The sequence below is a fragment of the Oratosquilla oratoria genome, chromosome 17 (assembly GCF_046742065.1).
Source record: "Oratosquilla oratoria isolate Oo_2021 chromosome 17, ASM4674206v1, whole genome shotgun sequence".
NCBI classification, from domain to species: Eukaryota; Metazoa; Arthropoda; class Malacostraca; order Stomatopoda; family Squillidae; genus Oratosquilla; species Oratosquilla oratoria.
Window position 1 is genome coordinate 35,314,957 of NC_134793.1, and position 26,076 is coordinate 35,341,032.

General features: G+C 39.6%; 1 protein-coding gene across 1 annotated transcript; it reads left to right on the forward strand.

Moving 5' to 3' along the window:
- The first annotated feature begins 174 nt into the window (after positions 1-174).
- On the forward strand, positions 175-26,041 carry PNPase (polyribonucleotide nucleotidyltransferase 1). Its single transcript, XM_076200947.1, has 11 exons — positions 175-381; positions 5,067-5,314; positions 5,930-6,043; positions 9,317-9,478; positions 11,420-11,603; positions 12,138-12,347; positions 13,412-13,585; positions 15,184-15,377; positions 16,564-16,721; positions 17,689-18,231; positions 22,491-26,041. The coding sequence occupies exons 1-11, from the start codon at positions 233-235 to the stop codon at positions 22,647-22,649; spliced, it is 2,295 nt and encodes a 764-aa protein (XP_076057062.1). The 5' UTR covers positions 175-232; the 3' UTR covers positions 22,650-26,041.
- The last annotated feature ends 35 nt before the right edge of the window (positions 26,042-26,076 follow it).

A 26,076-nucleotide genomic window follows, 5' to 3' on the forward strand; every position in this document is an offset into this window, starting at 1 on the left:
TGATGATTGATGAATATAAACAATGGAACGAGATAGTGTATTGTGATAATATGTAAAAGAAAACAAGACAACCACCCTAAGAAAGATAATTGTATCCTACAAGGAGGGTGACAAAAAAATCCAAAGATTAAAAATAAAATTTGTTTTGCTTTGTCCTATCTGATTCATTACATTCAAGTGGTTCTTATCTATATCCCCGGTCCCTCGACTCTTACTGTATTTGTAAATAAACATGGCATCTGCAAGAATAGTTCGGTACCAAAGACTATGTGAAATTGGAAGACGTATGAGTGGATTACGTTATGTTTTACCGTTAAAACACTATTCTACTTCAATTAAACAAGACCAGGCTCAAGAGGTGCGAGCAGAATTTTCCAATGGGTAAATATCAGCTGACATACTACGATGCTTACAAGTGTCTTGCTTGTAAGACACTCATTCGGCCACACAAATATATTGCGACATCGCATGGGATCCACATAATAATAGTGACATATACAAATTAGAGTACACACAAAATATAGCAGCAAGTTGGGTCAGACGTGATTACAGACACACTACATCAGTCACTAGGTTAAAACAAGATATTAGACTAGTCTTGGTCTATTACAGTAGACTTGAAACTAAGACGAATACACATAACACAGACAACAAATGGTGTACAAAATCACAATTTAGTTGATATAAAAAAAAGTACACCCAAAAAATACATGAATAACTAGAGGCAGTTGCAATCCAAAATACCACACATACTAAACAAACTCCAACATATTCAAGTACTCATTTTTTCCCTGTGGCATCCAAGGGAGGAATCATCTTGCAATCCATGTAGTTAAAAGTCCCACTCTTGATACTTTTAGAACTAGGATCACCCATCACTACCTCCCTCTCCTCAAACCAAATCCCAGTCCTGACCCTAATTCTAACCCTACTCTTAACCCTTGTCCTAACCCCATTCCTAGTCCAAATTCTGTCCCCCAACTCTTAATTCCCCTGCTCAGTGCCTGCTAATCATGCTGCCTGTAAGTGGCCCTTTGCGGGTTCCTGGCCCTGCAAAGAAAGATGCAATAACATATTAGGATCACATGAAGAATTATCACTCCAGACTTGAACAGGGTGACAACTCTTTATGTGGGCTTTCCTAGGGTGACAAGTCCTCAAGTGGGCTATCCAGGGTTTATGTATTTTTGGTTGTATAAGATGATGACAATAAGCATAACCTTCATTCAACCTAACCTAACCTAAACCTAATCTTTATTCCACTGTTGATATTCAGTATACTGGGGTGACAATTCTTCAGGTGGGATCTGATAGAATGACAATTCTTCATGTGGGCATTCTGGGGTGACATTTCTTCAGGTGGGATCTCATGGGGTGACAATTCTTCATGTGACCCACATATTCTTTACAAACTTGGTAGGTTACTATAGTTTAGGAGTTCCCAACAGTACACCATGATTAGTATAAAGGTATTTTGAAACTCCTTGTTACTTAGTCAAACTTGTGTAAAATTCCAGAAATGCACATGAAACTTACATTGTCCCATAGTTCTTTACCAAATATAACCTAACCTAATCAAACTATTCCACAGAAAAAAATCTTTTAAATGTAAAAAGAAAAGTGAAAAATGTGTTTGAATGATACTGGAATAGAACCATCAAACTAAACCTACAACACAGGTGCCTTCTTTATAATGCCTTTGTAGTTAAATCAGTTTGATATGCCTTGCCCTTGAGGGATAGATATCTAACCAAAAGTTTCAGCAAAATCAATATTATCATCATCTTTATTAACTTTAATTTTACTAGCTAGAGCACCATGGCTGAATCAGTAGATACAATTGTCAGGATGATGTTGGTTTAGCAATATGTCTTTCATATTTAGATTAATTTATTTCAGCATAAAATCAATTTACAAGCAATTCAAACCAATAACCAATACAAATTAATTAATCAACAAATGTAAAGAATGTAGGCTGAGCCGCACAGTAGTCTTCTGGAAGAGGCTGAGCTCAGGCCTGTGTATCCAGCTCTGGACTTTAAACTGAATAATTGGTGGTGATATCAGTTTGAAATATTATATTGAATTTTAGCTCCATAATTATGTAATAAATCTTGTTTAATTCATGCTTTATCCAGATCACACTCAAATTTGATAACTGATTTTGAGTCTCGTATATTAGGTAATGCATTCCAATTATTTATCACTCCATTACAAAATGAGGTCTTCCTTTTATTCAACCTTGATCTATTCTTCACTAATTTCATATGATGTCCTCTGGGTATGCCATTTTCCCATAGTACAAAAATATCATGACATACCTTCAGATTACTCCTGTTAAGATCTTAAATGTTTTGATCATGTCACCTTGTACCCATCTATATGATGGTGTGGGTGGTCTCATTTTTTTCAATCTCTCTTCAAAAGTTAATTCCTTCAGTTTTGGTACCAACTTGGTTGCTCTCCTTTGCACTCCTATAACTTCTCTGTCCTTCAGTAAATATGATGCCCATACTTGGTTTGCATACTCCAGGTGTGGTTTGATTAGAGCCACATAGAGCAACTTAAGAATTTAATCATCCAAGGAAACAAAGGTTCTGATGAACCCAGCATTTCTATTTGCTTTGTTTACTTTTTCTAAAAGCAAGATGGTTTGAGAACTGTAGCTTGCTGTCTATGATTACTCCTATATCCTTTTCAGAGCTTGTTTCTGTCATCTTTTCATTCATGCTATATCCATTGTTTCTTACACTATAACTTCCAATACCAATGAATTTACACTTTTTTTGGTTGAAATAGTAATAGCCATTTATTCAACCATTGCTTCATATAGTCTATGTCCTCTTGAAGAAGCTTCATGTCATTCTTGGTTTTAATTTGCCTGTAGATTTTGGTGTCATCTGCATACAAGTATATTTCACTTCCATGTTTTGATAATTTGGGGAAATTGTTAATATAAAGGATGAACAATGATGGTCCCACCACAGACCCCTAAAAGACACCACTTTTCACATCATGCCATTCTGATTTTTGGCTATTCACTATTACACATTGCTCTCTGGACTCCATGAAACCTCTAATCCACTTCAAACATTTCTCTTTGATGTTGTAACTTCTTGTTTTTTCTAAAAGTCTCCTATGTTGCACCTTATTGAAAGCTTTCATAAAGTTGCAGTAAATTGTCCACTGCAGCATTTTCATCTAATATCTGAGTTCATCAGTCCAATATCTTTATTAGTTGAAGAACTGTAGATCTACCTGGTAAGAATCCAAATTGACTCTTGCTAAATAGTATTTGATTTCATGTGAGTCATGATTTTTGCTTTGACTAATGACTCTATCAATTTACACACAATACTTGTTAGACTTATTGGTCTGTAGTTTGGAAGGTTACAATTGCTTCCTTGTTTAAATATTGCAATTATATTTGCAGTTCTCCAGTTCATCAGTAGTTGCCCAGTACTGTAATATTTTTCAAATAATATTTTAAGGGCTTCTGTCAGTTGTCTCCTTCCTTCACTATCCTAGGATGCAATCCATCCGGTTCAGATGATTTATTGTTTTTCATGGCTTTAATGGCTTTTTTAATGTTTGCTAATGAGAACTCCACACTCGACATTTTCAGGTATTTGCTTTGTTGGAATATTGGGTACATCTCTGTCTGGTTCTTCTGTGAATACTTTGTTGAACTGATTAGCTAGTACGTTTGCCCCTTTTTTATCTGTCTTAACTTTGATCATACTATCGCCATTCACGTTGAGTTCTGGTAAACCAACTTTTCTTGTTAACTTTTCTTGGACATATTTTGAAAATAATTTTGGGTTTTCATTTGCTTGTCTTGTTATCAACCATTCTCTACATTTGATGTTTTCTTGTTTCATTCCTCACCTGGTTATCTGTGTGTCTGTACATGTTCTCAACCTCTTGAAATTCTTGACTGTGTCTGCACGTATCATTTCATTTATTTATTTTTTCTGTTAGACATGACCAAAGACAAGATTTTTTTTTTTTTTTTTTTTTTAACTAGAGCTTCCTGTTTATCAGTAGTTCCATATTTGTTCTTTATATTTGACTAAATGTGTCTCTAGCCACTTTAATTGGCACACAGTCATTTATAATGTCTCCAAGTTTGATTCTATATTTTTTCCACATTACCTTGTGGACAGGATGTAGGGATGACCCATCATCCAGGAGGTGCCAACATAGGAGGGAGGGAGGAGGGTGGAGGAGAGTGGAATATATGGGAAATGAAATGGGTGGGAGTGATTTCTGTGCCTTTTTCTTTTTGTCTACCTCCCGTGTAAGGGGGGAAAAAGCCCTTGGTATATGTATGTATCTTGATATTTCCATCAACCAAACTTTGTTCCCAGTTGGTGTCCAACTTATTTCTCAAAAAAGCCCAATGAAGAGCTTATTTCCATTGAGGTCTCTTAAGAAGTAAGATAGCAAAAATATACAAAAATACAAATAAATAATACTGTAATACATGTAGTAGTTTTACACAAATATTAACTTAATTGAAATACAACAAAAATTGAATGGACAATAATACTAAATATAAATGTAATTGCTATGACTGCTTGACAAAGAAGCAACTAAAAGAAATTTTCTTCAAGATACTTTGAATGACATATAATTTTGAATTGTATGGACTGATACATCAAACTTGCTCCATAAAAGTGAAGCTGTGAATTTGAAGGAACTTCTCTCGAAAACAGACCTGAAATAAAGTAATATAAAGAGGTACCACTGGATCATGTGTTGTGAGAGTGTACAGTGCATACATGGACTAGATTATGTTTCAGGTATTTAGCTCCCACCTAAGTTTGGTGATCAAGTTTATCTACTCAGAATTGAATGTATCCATTATACTTTAATTTCATTGTACACAAAGGTGCCATTGCAAGGATAGTTGACACCTCGAGCATTAGAGTGATGAAAACAAACTGCTATTTGAGTTTGAATGAAAAAGATAGTGTTAGTTTTGATTTGTTATTCTAAAACTTGTCTAGGTAATTAAATTAGATGAATAGTTAATATTTTTGTAATTTTGTTTTCTCTCACAGTCGTTCCATACGTTTCCGAAAAGGGGAGTTGGCAAGACTTGCTGATGGTGCTGTGGTAGCACAGATTGGTGACACAGCAGTTCTAGTCACAGCTGTAAGCAAAGGACGAAACACTGTTGCAGCTGGCTTTGTTCCTCTTACAGTTGACTACAGACAAAAATATGCAGCTGCTGGTCGAATACCATCAAACTTCCTTAGGCGAGAACTTGCACCAACAGAGAAGGAAATACTTACAAGTCGTATTATAGGTCAGTTTCACTTTTTGTAGTTATTATATTTTGTTTAATGAGAGACATAAAGCCACATTACATCCACATAGATTATAAAGTACCCATTCCTAAAGTTTCGTGTCTTTTCTTTTCATAATTACAAGATGAAAAATATACATTTTCATGTAGTATCTTCATGCTGAATCTGTTTAGGGGTGTCATTCAGATGAGCATTTTATTCTAGTTGATATATTTTATTTGAAGGACTGAAGACTATCTTGATTAAACCATTGAGGAATGTAGTTGTCTCTAAATATTTAGTCATAACTAATGCTGTATTACTATACAGTAAGGTAAAACTGCTTCTACTAAAAGGGTTAGTGTGCTTCAGAAAACCACACAGTTATGATGTGTTCCATACATGAGACCAATGATGCATACCTGCCAGTGGTGGTCCTGTAAAATGGAAGGCAGAGAAAGTCACATCCATACTGCTCATTTCCAGAACCCATCAATCTCATCTTATCCAGTACATATGCCAATAGAAATTCACAAGTTATCCCACAAATATTTAAAGCTACGACATCTAAGGGACAGCTGTATGACCCATGCTTTTTGTTTGTGATATTTAAATTAGACTTGTCTCTTTTTCAGACCGCTCATTACGTCCCATGTTTCCAGAGGGATTCATCAATGATACACAGGTCACTTGCACACTTCTGGCTGTAGATGGCAAATATGATCCTGATGTGGTCAGTATTAATGCAGGTGAGTATTCAGTGTATATGTATTTACCTAGCTGTATGTTACGGGATGGAAAATTATGCTTGTGGTGTCTCATCTCTGTATCTCGCAGTATCCAAATTGTTCTTAAAATCGTGCATGGTTTTTGCACACACTATCATTTTGTCCAGTTTGTTTCATACATCCACCACTCTTTGGGGAAGGCTATTATTTTTCAGGTCTCCTCTATAACTGTCCTTTTTGAGTTTCTTTCCATGTCCTCATGTATTTCTTGTATCCCAATTTTGTAAGTCTTCTTTATCAAGGACCTCCTTACCTCTCATGATTCCATAGATGGTCAACAGGTCTCCTCTTTCTCTTCTTTATTCCAGGGCTGGTAACTCTAATTTTGACAGTCTCTATTCGTTTTGATAGTGTTGGGGCCATCTCCGTAGTTGCTGTTTGGATTCTTTCCATTTTTCTTATATTCTATTTGGTACTGGGTGAACATAGTGTTGCTGCATACTCCAGTCTTCGTCTTATCAATGTGACTAGCATTTTCTTCACCATTTCTTTGTCCAAGTAAGTAAATGCCTCTTTTATTGACCTCAGCATGTTGTAGGATTCTCCGACAATTTTGTTTATCTGATTATCAGGGAACATATCCATTGTGATGATTACTCCCAGGTCTTTTTCAAATCCTACTTTCTTTACATCCTTTTCATCAATTTATATTGTCCTGATATCCTGTTTTGACTTTTTCCAAATTCCATTTTACTACATTTCTTGATGTTCAAGTCCACATCCCACTTCTGACTCCATTCCCAGATTTTGTTCATATATCTCTGCAGTGACTCAGTCTATTTCAGTGCTCACTTTTTCAACAATTTTGCATCATCAGCAAAGAAGTTCATGTAACTATCTGCATCCTTGTCCATGTCATTCACATAAATAGCAAACATTATTGGAGCCAGTACCAATCCCTGTGGAACTCTACTAATCACCTTCCCAAATAGAACCTTCATCTCTGAGCACTATCATTTTTCTTTCATGTAGGAAATCCTCTATCCATTCCAGTAGTTTACCTTGTACCCCTCCTATGGTATTCATTGTATACGTATATACATCAATATATAGGAAAAGGTGTGAATGGAGAATGGTGTTGTATGGATGATATTTTGGTGTAGTCAGAAAGGATTTCTCCCTATCTCAATTTTTCACATGAGAGAACGAGGAGTGGGGTTTTTGTTTTAATCAATTTATTACGCTCAAGGAGCGTCAAACCTAGTACAAAAGTGTAGCTATGTACAGAGTATTAGTGACACAACAGAGTTCCCTAGTAAATGAAGCAGCCCTGCTGTTGATGTGCTGTGTCTTGATGCATTGCCTCTGACCCGGGCTGTGGGTAGGAGATAAGGGCGATCCTTCATCCACAAGGAGCTAAGATGAGAGGGAAACAAAGGGTGGTGGATAGGAGCGTGTCTTGGCTGGCTACCCCCCTTATAATGGGGAAGAGGTTCCTGGCATGTTGATAGATATGCAGTATGCATTCAATCAAAGCTATACTGTGAATGTTTAATTTTGATATTTTCATGGGCTAGTGATATGGAGAATAATACTCCAGTGATGTTGGACAACTCCCAATTAATTACATGTTCTCAAGATTAAACAGTTGATATTTATTCCTCAATATCCTATGTTGCCAAGATAAGAGGGAGGGAAGTGGAGTGTGATAGGGATGGAATGGGTGGGAGTGGTTTTTATGCATTTGTTTTTTGGCTACCTCCCTTTAAGGGAAAAAGTCTTTGGTATATGTAGGTATGTATGTTTTTTTTTCCGCATGTCATCCTCATCATACATATATATTCCAAGGGCTTTTCCCCCCTTACAAGGGAGGTAACCAAAGTCAAAAGGCATAATTCCATTCCCACCCATTTCATCCCCGCTCATTCGGTCATTCCATTTACATTCACCCCCCCCCCCTCTCTCTCTCTCTCTCTCTCTCTCTCTCTCTCTCTCTCTCTCTCTCTCTCTCTCTCTCTCTCTCTCTCTCTCTCTCTCTCTCTCTCTCTCTCTCTCTCTCTCTCTCTCTCTCTCTCTCTCTCTCTCTCTCTCTCTCTCTCTCTCTCTCTCTCTCTCTCTCTCTCTCTCTCTCTCTCTCTCTCTCTCTCTCTCTCTCTCTCTCTCTCTCTCTCTCTCTCTCTCTCTCTCTCTCTCTCTCTCTCTCTCTCTCTCTCTCTCTCTCTCTCTCTCTCTCTCTCTCTCTCTCTCTCTCTCTCTCTCTCTCTCTCTCTCTCTCTCTCTCTCTCTCTCTCTCTCTCTCTCTCTCTCTCTCTCTCTCTCTCTCTCTCTCTCTCTCTCTCTCTCTCTCTCTCTCTCTCTCTCTCTCTCTCTCTCTCTCTCTCTCTCTCTCTCTCTCTCTCTCTCTCTCTCTCTATCTCTCTATCCCTCTATCTCTCTCTATCCCTCTATCTCTCTATCTCTCTCTCCCTTTATCCCTCCCTCTTGTCTTGTTTTCTCCTGGATGACAGGTCATCCGTGTGTCTTGCCCATCACCCTGGGTCAAAAAGGAATGCAGCAAGACACAGCACACCCACAGCAAAGGAGCCTCATTTAATTGGTAACACTCCCCCTCTCCATCCCCTCATGCAGTAACATTTAAGATGGGGAGAAATCCCTTCAGGCTGCATCAAAATTATCATGGGAAAAGAAAAAGTAAAGTTTAATAAGATTATGGAATCATCATGGGAAAGGAAAAAGTGAAGTTTAATGAGATTATTGGATAGTAAGAGAAGGTATGGAAATGAAGTAATAAAGTTACCCAAGGGTAAAGAAACTTTTGTAAAAGCGGCAGAAGATAAAAATGTTTCATTGTTATAGTTTGGAGAGAAGAACATGATACAGTACTACCTCTCATTAATGGACGTTAATTAGCAGTGTTTGCATTGTTTTTGCTCTGTTTTCGGTGTTTTTGGTGCTGTTGTTTAGTGCTGTGCAATCACTATGCCACCCAAAAACCACTCCAAAACACCGAAAACACAGCAAAAACACTGCAAACACAGCTAATTAATGTCCGTTAATGAGAGGTCTCACTGTACAGCAGGGTTAGAAAGAGAAACACAAAAAATATATTAAGCATAGGAAATGGCACAATCTTACTGTTGAAGAATCAACTGCATTTTGAAAGTTTTGAAAGCTTGTTAGGGCTATGGACTACCAGTGCAATCTTGTATGTATTGCTGATGTTTTCATATAGTAATGTTAGAAATTTGTTTCTTCAGTTAGCTCAATAATTTATTTACAAATTATCCTTTTCAGCCTCGGCAGCATTAGCGGTGTCAGACATCCCATGGAGTGGTCCTGTAGGGGCTGTGCGGGTTGGTTTTATTGACAATGAAGTCATTACCAACCCTACTCGTAGAGAATTATCTCACAGTACCTTGAATATGGTTATTACAGCATCACAACAGAATCTAGTTGGTGAGTATATTTTTTATTTATTTATTTTATAGCACTGTTTTGCTGCATTGCATCTGACCCAGGGCAGTGGGCAGGATACAGGGACAACCTATCATCCATGAGGAGCTAAGAGGAAGGGGAAGAAAGGGTGGTGGATGGGAGTGGAATGGGTTGGAATGAAATGGGTGGAAGTGGGTACTTGCCTTTAAACTTGGCTACCTACCTTGTAATATAGATAGATTTATTTTATGGAGGAACTGGAGATCCTGAAATATTTGGAGTCACATATGACAAATGATTTCATTCAGCTTTCAAGGGGTCTATGGGTGTTAAAAGGTTAAATTATGTTTTGATCAGTTCTTTAAGGTCTAGTGCCGCCTCCTTTAAAGATTATGTTCTGGTTTATGCCAGACAGTTTTTACTGTTGTTTTAGGGAAAACTCTGGATATTAAAGAGGCTAAAGAGTTCCCTTAACCTCTTCAGTATGGGCCAAAATCTCACAGGCAGCATTAGCTGCCAGACGTACGATGTGTTGTAATAATACTTGCATCATAAAATATAGTCACCGCTTATATCGATCATTCTCTCTTTCACCCGTGAATTTTGATAACCATAGAAAATGTGATGAAGATAGTTTAGAGAGTATGTCATTACGCAGGGGCAACTACAATAAATATAATCAAGATGCCGATATGGCAGCCTCGCGTATCCACTTGCTCCTCATGCCGCCTATGTATGCGGCACCGTATGGAAGGGGTTAACCTCTTCCATACGGTGACGCCTACGTAGGCGTCATGAGGAGCAAGTGGGTATACGAGGATGCCGACGTCGGCGTCTTGATTATATTTATTGTAGTCGTACCTGCATGGCCCCCATACTCTGTAAACTGGCTTCATCATATTTTCTATGGTTATCAAAATTCACGGGTGAAAGAGAACGAGCGATAGAGCAGTGACTTTATTTTTTATAATGCGAGTATTATGACGCAACATCGCACGTCTGGCAGCTAATGCTGCCAGATGTGCGATGTGACCCATATTGAAGGGGTTAACCTCTTCAATAGTAGTAAAATTCTCTTGTGCAGCATTGGATGCCTGATGTATGATGATTCAAAGATGCATCACAATATTTGCATTATGAAATGTAAAGTCACTGCTGTATTACTCATTCTCTTTCACTGAGTAATAATACATACATATACCAAGGCTTTTTCCCCCTTACAAGGGAGGTAGCCAAAAAGGAAAAGGCATAAAATCATTCCCACCCATTCCATCCCTGAATACACTCCACACCCCTCCACCCTCCCTCTTATCTTAGCACCTCCTGGATGACGGTTCATCCCTGCACCTTGTCCACTGCCCTGGGTCAGAAGCAGTGTCGCAAGACACAGCACATCCACAGTAATAATAAACACAGAAAATGGGATCAAGCCAGTTCACAGAATTTGGGGGTCACTTAGCTACAACTACAAAATAAATATAATCAGGATGTCAATGCCGGCATCCCTATGTACCCACTTGCACCTCATGATGCCAACATAGGCATCATGGTATGGAAGAGGTTAATCATGTAGGCTGTATCCTTTTTACCAAGCTGTAATATTTATCCTTTTCTGCATGGGGGGACGGAGAGGGGTGGGTCGCCAATTTAATGAAGTGGCATTGCTCTGGATGTGCTGTGTCTTGCGACACCGCTTCTGACCCAGGGCAGTGGACAAGATGCAGGGATGACCTGTCATCCAGGAGGTGCCAAGATGAGAGGGAGGGTAGAGAGTGGAGTGGAGTGTATTAGGGATGGAATGGGTGGGAATGGTTTTAATGCCTTTGTCTTTTGGCTACCTCCCTTGTAAGGGGGGAAAAGCCTTTGGTATATCTATGTATGAATGTGTGTAATATTTATGGTAATCTTACAACCTCTGTATGAGGAGCTTCTTTCTACAATGTTATTTCATGTACCACATAGTAATGTTGGAAGGAGGGGGCAACAATGTACTTCAGCAAGACCTAATGAAGGCACTGAAGATGGGTGTCAAGGAATGCCAGCATATTATCAGGTCCATCCAGCAACTTCAGAAAGAGGTCGGAAAACCAAAACGGGAATTCAGTAACCCTCTGGAGGTTTCTGAGGAGCTTCAGGAAGCTACACGGTAAGCTACTTTTAGATTTAACCCGCTGGTTCATTATATGGTGACCCTCCCCCTTTCATCCACTTGAGAATTTACAGAGTAGACAAGAAGAAATTCCATAGAGGTGCAGTAAGTCCTCATTATACGGTACATATGCGTTCCTGAAAACCTTACCGCAAATTGAAATTACCGTATACCGAACCCATTATAACATGTAATAATAGGATATGGCAGATGTACCTTCTCCCTGCTCTTTCCTCTACAAAATATCTAGCAGAGACTGTATCTGTGAATTTTTCTTACCATATATAGGATCATTATGTGTGCAGGAAATATGTTTTTACATTGTTTAATTTTTCATTTCCAGAAATCTGCCACACAGAGACAAAAGGTTGATGAAAAAGTATTGATTTTTCAATTTTCTAGAATCTATTTCACAGTTTATATTTTTTTCTTTTTCTTTTACAGATCTTTATGCGAAATTCAATTAAGAACAATCTTGTATGTATGTAGAATCTATTTCACAGTTCATATTCATTTCCTTTTCTTTTACAGATCCTTATGTGAAATTCGATTAAGAACAATCTTCAGCGATTCTAGTCATAACAAACTGTCCCGGGATGGTGAGGTGAACAGTGTGCGCTGCGACATCTTACCAAAATTACTGCAGAGTTTTCCAGGGACGGACACTTTGCTTCTGAATGAGGCTTTCAATAAAGTCACCAAAAGTGTCTTCCGCTCTCTAATTCTTGATGAAAATGTCAGGTATGTATGGGGCAGTTACATTGCTCCTGACCCGGGGCAGTGGGCAGGATAAGGGGATGACTCATCATCCATGAAGAGCTACGGGGAGAGGAAGGAAAGGTTGATGGATGGGACTGTAATGGGTGGGAGTGGGTACCTGCCTTTTGAGTTGGCTACCTTCTTTCTATTTTCTTTATATTCTTTTTGGTACTGGGAGGTGCCAAGATAGGAGGGAGGGAGGAGGGTGGAGGGGAGTGGAATATATGGGAAATGAAATGGGTGTGAGTGATTTCTATGCCTTTTTCTTTTTGGCTACCCCCCGTGTAAGGGGGAAAAAGCCTTTGGTATATGTATGTATGGTACTGGGTGACCATAATGTTGCCGCATATTCTACTCTATGCCTTATCAGTGTGACCAATATTTTTTTAACCCCTTCCATACGGTGCCGCACACGTAGGCGTCATGGACTTAGAGCTCGGTGGCAGCAGCCAATGCCAGCCGTACGACGTGTCGTAATAATACTCGCATCATAAAATATAGTCACCGCTTATATTGATCGTTCTCTCTTCACCCGTGAATTTTGATAACCATAGAAAATGCGATTACAAAAGAATTAGAAAGAATGTCATTATGGAGGGGTGACTACAATAAATATAATCAAGACGCCGATATGGCAGCCTCGCGAATACACTCGCTCCCCATGATGCCTACGTGTGCGGCACCGTATGGAAGGGGTTAATAATTTCTTAGTCCAAATATGTAAATGCCATTTTTATTGATCTTAGCAAGTTGTAGGATTATGTATGTATATGTAACATGCTATCCATTTGATTTGGCTATGTCCCATATAAGGGGGGAGAAGCCCTTGGTATATACTCATAGATAGATAGCGTCCCTTTTTAACATCCTTATTTTCCTTTTTTACCTTACATTTTTCTTTCTTCATCTCTAGATTTCCCCTTAAAGGGGGTTGACACATGTATATATTCAGTTGCTCTTGCCCCAGTCTTCTCTTGTAGGAGATCTATCAAGATCTTGTTCTCTATATGTACTAATAATACTATTTTTCTTTCATTGCTGTAAAGATGTGATGGCCGGGATGTCTGTGATGTTCGCCCCATTCAGTGTGAAGTCGACTTGTATAATCCTTTACATGGCTCGTCAACATTTAGACGTGGGCAGACCCAAGTGCAGTGCACTGTTGCTTTTGATGCTCCACAGAATTCACCAAGGCTGGATCCACTTCTTCAAGCTACTGGGTAAGTAGTTTCCACCATAGTAGGTACTATATCAATGACCCACATGTAATGAGGGTGGTTAGGTTAGGGTTGGTTTGGTTAGGTTAGGTTAGGGTTGGTTTGGTTAGGTTAGGGTAGGTTTGGTTTGGTTAGGTTAGGGTAGGTTTGGTTAGGTTAGGGTAGGTTTGGTTAGGTTAGGGTAGGTTTGGTTAGGTTAGGGTTGGTTTGGTTAGGTTAGGTTGGTTAGGTTAGGTTTGGTTTGGTTAGCATGCCTTCACTCTATATAGGGAATAGATACAGAGGGCTACATCAGGTACTAGTTTTGAAAAGAGTCAATAATTATGAAAGAAAAGAATTGATGTTGCAGTGACTTATGGGCTGAATAGGTGGCCATGCCTAGATTCTTTGGGGCAATGGTTCTCATGCAAGATAAACCCAGGGCAACAGATTGATTGATAACAAGTAGTATACTGTAATGTTTGTCAATTAATCTAAGTGGAGGAGAATTTTAGAGAAAAGGAACCAAGTAAATGTCGGGAAAAAATAAAAAGTGTTTTAAGAAATTGGTATCTGGAGATAGGTGCAAAGAGAAGACTGCACAAAGGAGTGATTGTGCCCATGATACACGAAATTTGTAGGAGGCAGAAAGGAAGAGACTAAATGTATTTAAGATGAAATGTTTAAGAAGTATGTCGGGGAGGGGGGTTATTAGGTTGGATAGAGTGAGAAGTGAGGTGAGGAAGAGAGTAGGGACGGAAAGAAAGTTGGGAGATAGGTTTGATGGAAGAATACTGGGATGATTTGGACATCCGGAAAGGATGAGTAAAGAAATACTTGCGAAAGGAGCGTGTAAGACAGAAGTGGATGGAATGAATTTGAGGGGAAGTTCAAGAATGAGGTGGATGGATAGGGTGAAAGGTGCCTCAAATGCAAGATTAATGGAAGGGAGAGGGCAAAAGATAAGTGTGAGTGGAAAGTGTTTGTGAATGGGTGAGGAAATGATGTAGCTTGAAATTATTTCTCTTTTGTCTTCTCGGTTACTTTTCAAGTGGATGAGAGTTGCCATGAAATGAAATTGTGGAGCTAAACTTGCTTTGGTGGGTGAGCCCTGCTGTGGAGATGCTGTGTCTGATTGCATTGCCTCTGACTTAGCAGTAGATAGGGGACAAGAAAGACCTTTCATCCAACAGGAGCTAAGATGGGGGGGGCCAATAAATGGCTTTTTCGGATGCTCACTGGCTGAGCAGGTTAGGGCATTGTTACTTTTGGCGGAGGTTGAGATGATGACGATTCGAATCCTGCTCAGGGTGAGTTGAACTAAGGGCATGGTTCATTAAATTCCATGCTACAAAGTCCGCTGTAAGGGGTATTGTCCTACCATCCCAATAGGGGAAAATTTGTGACATTAAACCAAATCATAGGCTACCTCCCTTATAAGGGGGAAAAAAGCCTTTGGTATATGTATGTATTTTTACTTATGTATGTGTTTGTTAATCCATTTGTTTGAATATTATTCATTGTCTGATCATATTGCACACTGAAAAATCTTCCAATATGCTTTGCCAATGTAAATACATTAATTACACAGATATTGACTCAGATATGTTTGTGTTCAACAGGGGTATGAAAGACCAAAATTTCCACCTGCACTACTCATTTCCTTCGTATGCCAACAACGAACTCTCTCGAGGAGGAGCGGTGACACGAAGAGAGGTCGGACATGGAGCTCTTGCTGAGCGAGCTTTGCGACCTTTACTACCCAGCAGTCACCCCTTCACGATTCTTCTGACTTCCACTGTCATGGAGTCCAATGGTAACAAAATTGAAATTGTACAATTCTTCTGACTTCCACTGTCATGGAGTCCAATGGTAACTGAATTGAAATTGTATGATTCTTCTGACTTCCACTGTCATGGAGTCCAATGGTAACAGAATTGAAATAGTACGATTCTTCTGACTTCCACTGTCATGTAGTCCAATGGTTATAGAATTGAAATTGTTGATCTCAAAGGAAGTATGTACTTAGTGTACTGAAGGGGTACCAAACAGCTAAATGAAATTATCAGACCAAAAATATAGTGCTTTCCACTATGGATGAAATTAATTGAAATAAGCTCAGGCTCAATATTGAATGGTCTGCACAGTTGAATTAGGTCATTTGGCATGCAGAAAAGAACAAGTGCCTTTCATTATACATACGTATACTAACAGCATTTTCCCCCCTTACAAGGGAGGTAGCAAAATAACAAAGGCATAAAATCCACTCCCACCTATTCCATCCTCACATACTCCACTCCCATTCACTCCCTCCCTCCCTCTTATCTTGGCTCCTCATGGATGACAGGTCATCCCTGCATCTCGCCCACTGCCCTGGATCAGAAGCTATGTAGCAAAACACAGCACATCCACAGCAAGGCCACTTCATTAATTGGCGACCCCTTCTCCATCCCTTCATGTGGAAAAAGAGAAGACGGGGAGAAATCCATTCGGGCTGTGTCAAAAATCAAAATATCATTCACACATACTCCCTCAACCACCCCATCCCCCACCTTCTCCCTTCCATGTATCACAACATCATCCATACACAACCATTCTCCACTCACCCCTATCTTCTGTCTTCTCCCTTCCTTCCTCAACAGACATTCCCCTCTTTCCCAATGCCCCTTTTACCCCATCCATCCATCTCATATTTGGTTGCCCTTCCACCTCTACCTTCCACACTTCTTTTACTAATCTTTCTTTACTCATTCTTTCCATGTGTCCAAACCATCCCAATACTCTTTTATCAATACTCTCTCCCAACTGCCTTTCCACCCCAGTATTGCTGGGAAACAAAGAAGGTGCAGTTTTTCTCATGGAGCAGGAGTGACAACTGTGATAGAAATGAAAGGGACAAGGATGCTCCTGTTCATGTCTAGCAACCTCATTTTGTAAGTAAAGGCTAATCAGTATTTTTTTATTTATTTTATTTATTTATTTTTTTTTTTCATTTGCACTAGGGTCATCATCCATGGCAACTGTGTGTGGTGGCAGTTTAGCACTGATGGATGCAGGAGTCAATGTATCAGCTGCAGCTGCAGGAGTAGCTGTAGGTCTTGTAACTCGCTATGATGACAAAGGACAACTGCAACAGTATAAAACTCTCACGGACATTCTGGTAAGTCAAAGGAATGTTGGATTTTTTTTTTTTTTTTTCTTTTCTTTTCTTTTCTTTTCTTCAAAGGTTCAGCAAGGAGAAAAAATACATGGCAAAGGTGAGAGAGTTATGGGATGAATATAGTGAAGGATAAATACAAAAAGGATTAGAGGAAAAACAGTAATGTTTCAAGTATGAACAAGGATAAAGTTTTATAGAGTATGTGAAGATGGTATGTGGAATGAAGAGGATGGAAGGGAACAGGAAAAGCAGCAAATAATAATGACCAATTTTGCCTTAAGTTTCACTGAGTGAAAAACCCACAGCCACATGGCAGCTGGCAGCAGTCATCAGGACCTCTCACAGCTCTCTGGGAAGAAACTTGGGCAGTTGTCTGTGTTGTATTGGGGTGTGACTTTCTATATTTGCCTAATTGTTTGACCCAGGGCAGTGGGCAAGATACAGGGATGACCCATTATCCAGGAGGTGCCAAGATAAGAGGGAGGGAAGAGGGTGAAGGGGAGTGGAGTATAGGGATGTGGGTGGGAGTGGTTTTTATGCCTTTATTTTTTGGCTACCTTCCTTATAAGGGGAAAAAAGCCTATGGTATATGAATGTATGTATTTACCTAACTGTAATGTCACCAATTGAAAATAAAAGGAGGGGAGCAGCCACTGGTTGTCAGCTCTCCATGTGTGAAAAGGTATAAGAAATACAGTTGAGGTTAGTAGAAAGAGACCTTGGGTCCAGCTCAGAGACCAAGTATCAGCCTCTCAGGGTTTCATCTTGTAAACAGAGTAAATGGAAGTGACGGTGTTCATGGGTTTTGAAAATGGGCAGTCCCACACTAACCAGACAACAATACAATATATCTTCTCAGTGACTTGACCTGCCCAGAGGCTGTTGCTAGTTTCCATGAGGTTGGAAATCCTCTGCAAGAGATCAAGGGCAACAGATTGACATTTTATTTCTTTTCATTGCTATTTAGGGTATAGAAGATTACCTTGGAGATATGGACTTCAAACTTGCTGGAACTAAAAAGGGCATCACAGCATTGCAAGCTGACATCAAGGTTCCTGGTATTCCTCTGAAGGTGGTGATGGAAGCAATACAGCAGGCTACGGAGGCTAAAGGGAAGATTATCAACATCATGAATGAAGTTATGTCCGCTCCACGGCAACAGGAGAAAGAATGTTGGCCAAAAGTAGAAACAGTAACAGTTCCTGCAAATAAACGTAGTCGATTGATCGGACCTGGTGGTATTAATCTTAGAAGACTGGAAAGTGAAACAGGTGTACAGTTCAGTTGGCAGGACCAAGGCAGTTTGACTCTGTTCGCACCCCAAAAATCATCCATGGACGAGGTTCGAGAAGCTCTCGATGAGCTGTTAACAGAGAGTGAACCAGTGCTTGAGTTTGGAGCTATTTATACTGCCACAATTGTTGAAATACGCCAGACAGGTGTAATGGTGACTTTATATGATTCCATGCATCCAGTGTTACTACATAACTCGCAGTTGGACACAAGAATGGTAAGTTCATGCATGGTTTTATTTAACTGCTGTAAGGATGAATTAGTATATATTTAGATGAGAAAAACACATTTCTTGTTCTTTCATTTTATTTATCTATGTTTTTTTTTTTTTTTTTTTTTTTTTTTTTAATACCATAATGAAGAAATGTGGGGTACTAAATAATAGTACAGATGATAATGCATGATAAAATTCAAGGACTGTTGATCATTTCTGTATCTAGCTAGTTCTTTCCCTTGGTGATATTCAAGAGAATTCTATTGGATTCTACAGGACTGTATGCCAGTGATCAGTCAGCTAATTTGGATCTCACTTATTTTGTGTTGCTTGTGAGAGTGGGGTAGTGTAAGATTATGTATTTTGTGACTGTGTGGTGCCAATATGGGAAGGAGGGAGGAGGGTGGAGGGGAGTGGAATATATGGGAAATGAAATGGGTGGGAGTATTTTCTATGCCTTTTTCTTTTTGGCTACCCCCTGTGTAAGGGGGAAAAAGCCTTTGGTATATGTATGTATGTGTGGTGATTCCATCTGAGGCAATTGGTGTCTAATGTATAGTCTATTCTTTATTGGTACTGTTTTCATGATAGGCGGGGTCTTGATTGAAGGCATTTTTACATCACTTGTGTGTTTTGGAAGTGATATTTAGGTTGGTGTCTCTGGGTATGTAGTGAAATACTGGATTTGTATATCTGGATTGGAGTGTGTTTTGTGAGTCAAGCTGTGTTTACACTGAACAAGTCAAGGCTGATTCTCCTCAACTGTTGTGAGTTTGTTTGAGTAGAAACGACATCGGTTACAATCTTTAGTTTTTTCAATCTTCAGAAGTCAAATTACCTTTGTGTCATGTATTGAGAAACTGAATGATGAAATGAAAGGGGCTAAACCTTTACAAATGTTAGACAGATTGTTGAAGTGTTCTTAGGGATGTCTAGAATGCTGCAAACAAAATCTTGTAGCCATTCATATTCTTAGCATTTGGCGAGAATCAACCCGGACTCATTTGGTGTAAACACTGCTTAGTGTGTGTACATGTTTTTGGATAAGCATACTGGGGGGGGTAATTGGCAGGAGTAAGTTGTTGTAGATCTTCGAATTATATGCTGCAGGAGTTGATTTTTGTCATGTCATGTAGTATGTGTTGTGTGGTGCAATGATAAGCGAATGGGTTAAAAGTTTTAGCATAAAGCTGTAGCCCAATTGTTCTCATGTACTGCTTGTTGGGGGAGGATTTTGGTCTCTTAGGCAAAAATATTCTGTTAGAGTTGCTTTGGTGATGTTCTTTAGGCTTTTTGTGTTCTCTGGTATGGAAGATGATTTTTCTTGAAGGGCTTGTTTAGTTATCTGGGTGCGAATGTGTTTCTGTTTGGATGTTCTGTATAGTTTGGGTGGTAGTTTTTTTTTTTTTCTCCTTTTTCATTTTGCTGGTGGTGCTCATGAAATATAGTGTGAAAGGTGTGTGTTGTTAAGGGTTCTGGCATAGAATTGTGTTCTTGTCATTTTCATGTAATGTTCTACTATAAGGATTCTGGCTTCTGTATATAGGTGTCCTGTAGTAATGGTTTTGGTGCATCCAGTTATTACTCAGTGCCCTTTTTTGCACTGTAAATTGTTTGTGTTTGATTTGCTTGTTGTTGGGAAACATGCTGTGGAGGCATATTTTCGAGTGTTTTTTATGAACTATTCATTGATGGCTGTTAGAGTTTCTTTTTGTTTCCCAAGTCTGTGCTAGTGATGGTTTTCAATAGGTTTGTTTTCTTGTTGATTTTTGTTGTCATGTCCTTGATATGTGGGATAAATGTCATTTGGGTACCAAGTATTAGACCCAGATTTTATTTGGTTTCTTTCCATTGGAAAGGTTTGTCCACTTAGCAGTATACTACCACAACCTGCCTTGATATGTGGGCTAAATGTCATTTGGGTACCAAGTATTAGACCCAGATTTTTTTTTGGTTCCTTTCCATTGGAAAGATTTGTCCACTTAGCAGTATACTACCACAACCTGCCACCCAAACCACACAAAACATCCACACAAAAACATATTCCTACCCAGATGATTAAAGAAGCCCTTTAAGAAAGACCACCAAACTCGATATTCAGTACTCCTTCCCACACCAGACAAGAACCACATTAGTGTGTCTATTATGAGGACACCATCCATCATTAAGATAGTACAGTACTACCTCTCATTAATGGACTAAAAGGTGGGTAACGGTATCCGTTGATGTGAATAATCTGTTGATTTGGAGTGGTTTTTGGGTGGCATAGTGATTGCACAGCACTAAACAACTGCACCAAAAACACCGAAAACACAGCAAAAACACCGCAAACACAGCTAAGTAACATCTGTTAATGAGAGGTAGTACTGTACCAATACAGAATAGGCCTGGCCACATTTTCAAACTGCCCCAGATGCAACCACCACACAGAAGACATAAGGCACCCCATAGATATCTGGAACAAATTGGATGAGGCAACAGTGTGTGCAAAAACCATACAAGAATTTAAGAACAAACTAAATGCTGAAAGATGCAAAGATGGCTCACTACGAGCATAGCTCTCTTCCCATATAATATAACAAGGTAAAACTAGGTAAATACACTGCCCCACATTACCAATCCCCAGACAATAACACAATATCTCTTCCCTAAGTGATTTACGGTCTAGCCCTGGGGCTGTTGCCAGTTTCTTGGAGGCCATGGGTCTTCTGTGAGTGAGACTAGGGGCAACAGCTGCTTTTTTAGTGGCTGTGCTGCATTATTATTGGTAGGTCATCTGCATATGTGAGCACTTTAATATGATGCTGTCTATTTGGTATGGGGAGATTACTTGTGAGAAGGTTAAATAGTGCAAGTAAGAGTATTACTACTTCAGGAACTCCATTGCACAATTTCTTTATCCCAGAAAGGAGTGAATGTGAAGGGAGTGGGAATGACAACTATGTCTAGCCATCTCATTTGGGTGTTAGTGTTTAAGTTACACATATCTATGTATCTATATACCAATAGCTTCTCCCTTACAAGGGAAAAAGACCTTTTGTTGTATGTATGTATGTTTGTAACAAAAAAGTTTCATATGTATAACAAAAGGTCTTTTACCCCTCATAAGGGGGTGGCTAAGTCAAAATACCCTCACTCATTTGTTTTTGGTTTCATCCTATATCCTTGTAGATAAAGGGTCAGCCTTATTCCCTGTCCACTGCTTGGGTCAGAAGCAATGCAGCAAGACACAGCATCTCCTCAACAGTGCCCAACAACTGAAGCTGGTTAACCCCCACTGCTTTATTACATGGTGACCCTCCCCCCCAACTCCACCCTCATTCACTCACAAAAACACAGAGCAGACAAGAAAAAGTGCCTTAGGGCTGCTTCAGTTTACCATCCATTCACAACCAATCCCCATCCAGATGTGTCTCTTTCCCTCTCCCTTCCATGCTTAATAGACTTACCCAAGGCCCTCATCCATCCATCCATCCATCCCATTCTCAGGGCTTCCCTTCAAGCTTACTCCATTCACCTATCTTCCCTCACTTGTTCGTTAGTCTTTATTTATTCTTTACATATGCCCAGACGACCCCATTATTCTTTGATTAACCCTATTTGCCAGCCCTTTTTCCATCTCTGCTCTCCACCTTACCAGAGTATATACATACATACATATACCAAAGGCTTTTTCCCCCTTATAAGGGAGGTAGCCAAAAAACAAAGGCATAAAAACCACTCCCACCCATTCCACCCCTATCACACTCCACTCCCCTCCCTCTTGTCTTGGCACCTCCTGGATGATGGGTCATCCCTGCATCTTGTCCACTGCCCTGGGTCAGAAGCAGTGTCGCAAGACACAGCACATCCACAGCAAGGCCACTTCATATAAGTAATGTATAAGCTTCAGGAAGAGCCAAGATAAGAGGGATGGAAAGGGGTGGATGGGAGTGGAGTATGTTGGGGATGGAATAGGTGGCAGTGCCTTTGTTTTTTGATTGACTGATTGATTGATTGATGAAATTTTTGGCTCGAAGGCCAAGTGCCGGAGCCGGTAGGCCATTCAGCGCCCTTTGTTTTTTTGGCTACCTCCTTTATAAGGGGGAAAGAGCCTTTGGTATATGTATTTATGTTAGAAAAAAAAACAATGTGTATAAAGGCAGTCATGTGTTCTCTGGCTGTAGACCAAATACACAAGATTTTCGTCAGTGACAGTTCTTCTGTTATTATACATATTATTGTGAAACTACCAGTTCTTAGTACCTTCTTTCTTCCCACAGGTGCAGCATCCTAGTGCTTTAGGCTTAGAGGTGAATCAGCAGATCAAAGTAAAGTACTTTGGACGTGACCCAGCAACTGGACAAATGAGGCTCTCTCGAAGGGCAATTTTGGCCACTAATATGGCTATAAAAAACCTTCACAAGAAGGAGTCCCAGTAATTGCCTTATTTTAAGGCCGAATATTTTCTTGTTACTGTTACCATCTGCTCAAACATATACACAAAATGTTAATTTTTTTTTTTTTTTATCATCCACAAAATTTCATTCCAAAAGATGCAGCTTGACAGTCTTTTGTGGGAAAAGACAAATATTTAATTTGCAAAGTATACACTGTATAAAGCATATAATGTTTTTTTAATCATTATAATGTGATTAATTTTTTTTTTATAAAATGGAAATAGTGAATTTGTTTTTCCATCACCTTTTTTGTCACAAAGTCTAATTTAATAGATTCCTATATCCTGGTAGTTGACAGAGGGATGTATCATTCATAAAATGGTGTTTCTATGTACTTGTAGATCAAATATATAATTACTTCCTCTTAAAAGTATTACAGTGACTGATATTTTCTTGGAAGCTATGAGAAGCATTGATTTTAAGGTTGTAAATCAATCTATCCTTAGCCCCGGGTCTCTCGTGTATTTGTCTGTGTATTACCAGTGTCTTCCTGTCTGTGGTATTGACTGCATGTTATGGTGGGGTTAAAAGCTACTCAGTAACATGCAGCAGATACTTAGGGTCTATATGGGGCACCCTACAGACCAGAGCCACCCATAATTTTGTCTGTGATAGAGGAAATCTCTATTCATAGAGAAATGATGCTAATTTGTTGTATTACAACTGTCCCTCCATTATGCTGTGGTTGGGAAGAAGAATACTGCCACCAAGTGTTTCCACTTGAGTCATAAAAGGCGGCAAAAAAGGGACAGGAACAGGACTAGACATCCTACAATCTGTAGCCCCAAAGGGGATATTCCTAAAAAAATGTAAAGGCATAAGAGGGTCTGGGAGTTTACCAACCAGAACCCTAAGTTTTGGGTCATGTACATGGATGTGGTACAGGTGAGAGTATAAGGGAAGAGATAACCAGTATGTTTGTGAGAAGAAAGATGGATGTGTTGGCCTTGAGTGAAACTATATTGAAAGGGAGGGGTGAGTTTGAGTTTGGGAGTGTAGTCGGGTGTCAGGAGTGAAGAGAGGACAAGGGAGAGAAGGGGTGGCTGTACTAGTAAGTGAAGAGATAGGTAAGCATATGGTGGAAGGAAAGGAGCTTTCTTCAAGGTTAATGTGAATGAAGGTGAAACTGGGAAGGGAGATGTAGGTCTTTGTAAGTGCATATGGACCTGGTAGTGAGAAGAGTGTAGAGGAAGGGAGGCTTTTTGGATGTAGTGTTATTAGGATATCTCAATGCTAGGATAGGAGATGAACTTATACACAGATTGGTTGGGAAGTGTGAAATTTCAGGAAAAAATTGTAGTGGAGAGATGATGGTGGAGATGTGTCTCGAAAGTTGATGATAGTAAATACAGTGTTTAAGAGGAAAGTCTTGATGATGGCATAGTGGAGGTTGCAGAAATGGTAACGAGAGATTGTGAGGCAGAAGTATGCTTATGCCTGATGGAACCGAGAGCATATCCAGAGGGAGGACCAATTAGTATATACATACATATACCAAAGGCTTTTTCCCTCTTACATGGGGGGTAGCCAAAAAGAAAAAGGCATAGAAATCACTCCCACCGATTTCATTTCCCATATATTCCACTCCCCTCCACCCTCCTATCTTGGCACCTCCTGGATGACAGGTCATCCCTGCATCCTGTCAACTGCCCTGGGTCAGAAGCAGTGTCGCAAGACACAGCACATCCACAGCAAGGCCGCTTCATAAATTCGGTGACCCCCCTCTCCGTCCCCTCATGCAGAATTATAAAAAAAGTTGAACACTAGGTAAATAAAAGGTTGAAGAAGCTAAGGAAGTTCCAAACCATCCATTTTAACACTAGTAGTTTTCAAGAGACCTTGGCAGAAGACGGAGTTCATTGGGTGGAGGAAGGGAAGACATTCGTGAAGGGGAAACTTATCAAAATCATCTGGAATAATATTGTTGAAAATTAATAACTAAATTAGGAGAATAAAATAGGGAGATAGGTAATCAGAGTGCCCAACAGCTGGCTGATGATTGTGGGTGGTTCACATTAAACTTATAACAGAAAAAAATAAAACAAAATAAATAAAGGAATAATATAAAAGAAACAAATAAAGATAAATAATTAGATAAAGAAAATGGTGATTGGAATAAAAGAAAAGACAAAACTGGAGTTTAAGTTTGGGGATCCTGAAAGAGTAGGGAAGCTAGAGGTAGAAGTAAAAGTCTTGGAAGATATACTGAGTCAGGGTGTAACAAGCCAACTGGCATCACTGAAGGTGAAGAACATGATACACTGCCCAAACTGTGAGGGTGCGGCAGGGACGGAGGGTGGTTTCGTACGTGTGAAGAGTCATGTACACCTTAGGTAAGGGAGGGGCTCCTGGGGGGGTGATGCATCTTATGGCCTATGTCTAATTAGATTTCTGATTACCGATTCATGTTATGCTTCTAACCTTCTAAACCTACATATATAATTCCAGAATCCCGGCATTACACACTGAGTAATTGAGGAAGAACAGTGTAGGTTTAGAAAAGGAAGAGGATATGTGGATAATTTTTTTATAGTAAAATATATAGCAAGAATTTTTTTGGCAAAAGGAAAAAAATAATTTTTATGGATTTGGTGAAGGCATATGACATAGTTGACAGGAAGGCATTTTGGTAAGTGTTGCAGATATATGTGATAGGGAGAAGACTGTTGAGGGCCATCGAAAGCTTTTACATAATTAATAGAGCTTGATTTTGGGGTAGAAAGTGGATAGAGTGAGTGGTTTGAGTTGAAGGTAGAGCTGCATTAAGGTTGTGTAATATCACCATGGTTGTTCAACATGTAAATAGGGTGGTATGAGAGGTAAATGGAGAGGCGAGTGAAAGATGGGGGTTTGGGGATGGGAGGTGAGCCAGTTGTCGTTTGTGGACAATACAGCCCTTGTGGCCACAAGGATGAATAGGGCCATGGATCAATGCCTGTTGAGTAAGGAAGGGAGAGGGCAAGAGTGAGTGGAGAGTGGTTGTGAACGGCTGATGTAGCCTTAAGGGATTTCTTCTTGTCTGCTTTGTATTTTCATGAGTGGATGAGGAGTTGGGGTCAACATGTAATGAAGTAATAGAGGTGGACCAGCTTTAGCTGTTGGGCCCTGCTGTGGAGGTGCTGTGCCTTGCTGCATTGCTTCTGATACAATGAATGGGCAAGGGACAGGGTGGCCCTTCATCCACAAGGAAGGGAAAACAAGTAGGTGTTATAAGGGAGACAGGGCCTTTTGGTGTTATCAACTGAAAAACCTTGAAAATTAGTAACGAGTGCTCCAAAACTAGGCACAGCTGTCTCCACTTATAAAGAGGTCTTCTTTACTGAAGACATGGAATATATGTTGAAAGGTGAACACAACTTCCTGTTACCTAGTATCTCTGGCTTGCTGAATGTTGGGAACTATGTTCTGA

What these genes read in the sequence shown, in the direction of transcription:
- PNPase (XM_076200947.1), top strand. Translation starts at nt 233, where the DNA reads ATGGCATCTGCAAGAATAGTTCGGTACCAAAGACTATGTGAAATTGGA. An exon ending in ATCACAACAGAATCTAGTTG is followed by an intron (nt 9,479 to 11,419) that starts GTGAGTATATTT and finishes TGTACCACATAG; the next exon opens with TAATGTTGGAAGGAGGGGGC. An exon ending in AAACTCTCACGGACATTCTG is followed by an intron (nt 16,722 to 17,688) that starts GTAAGTCAAAGG and finishes ATTGCTATTTAG; the next exon opens with GGTATAGAAGATTACCTTGG.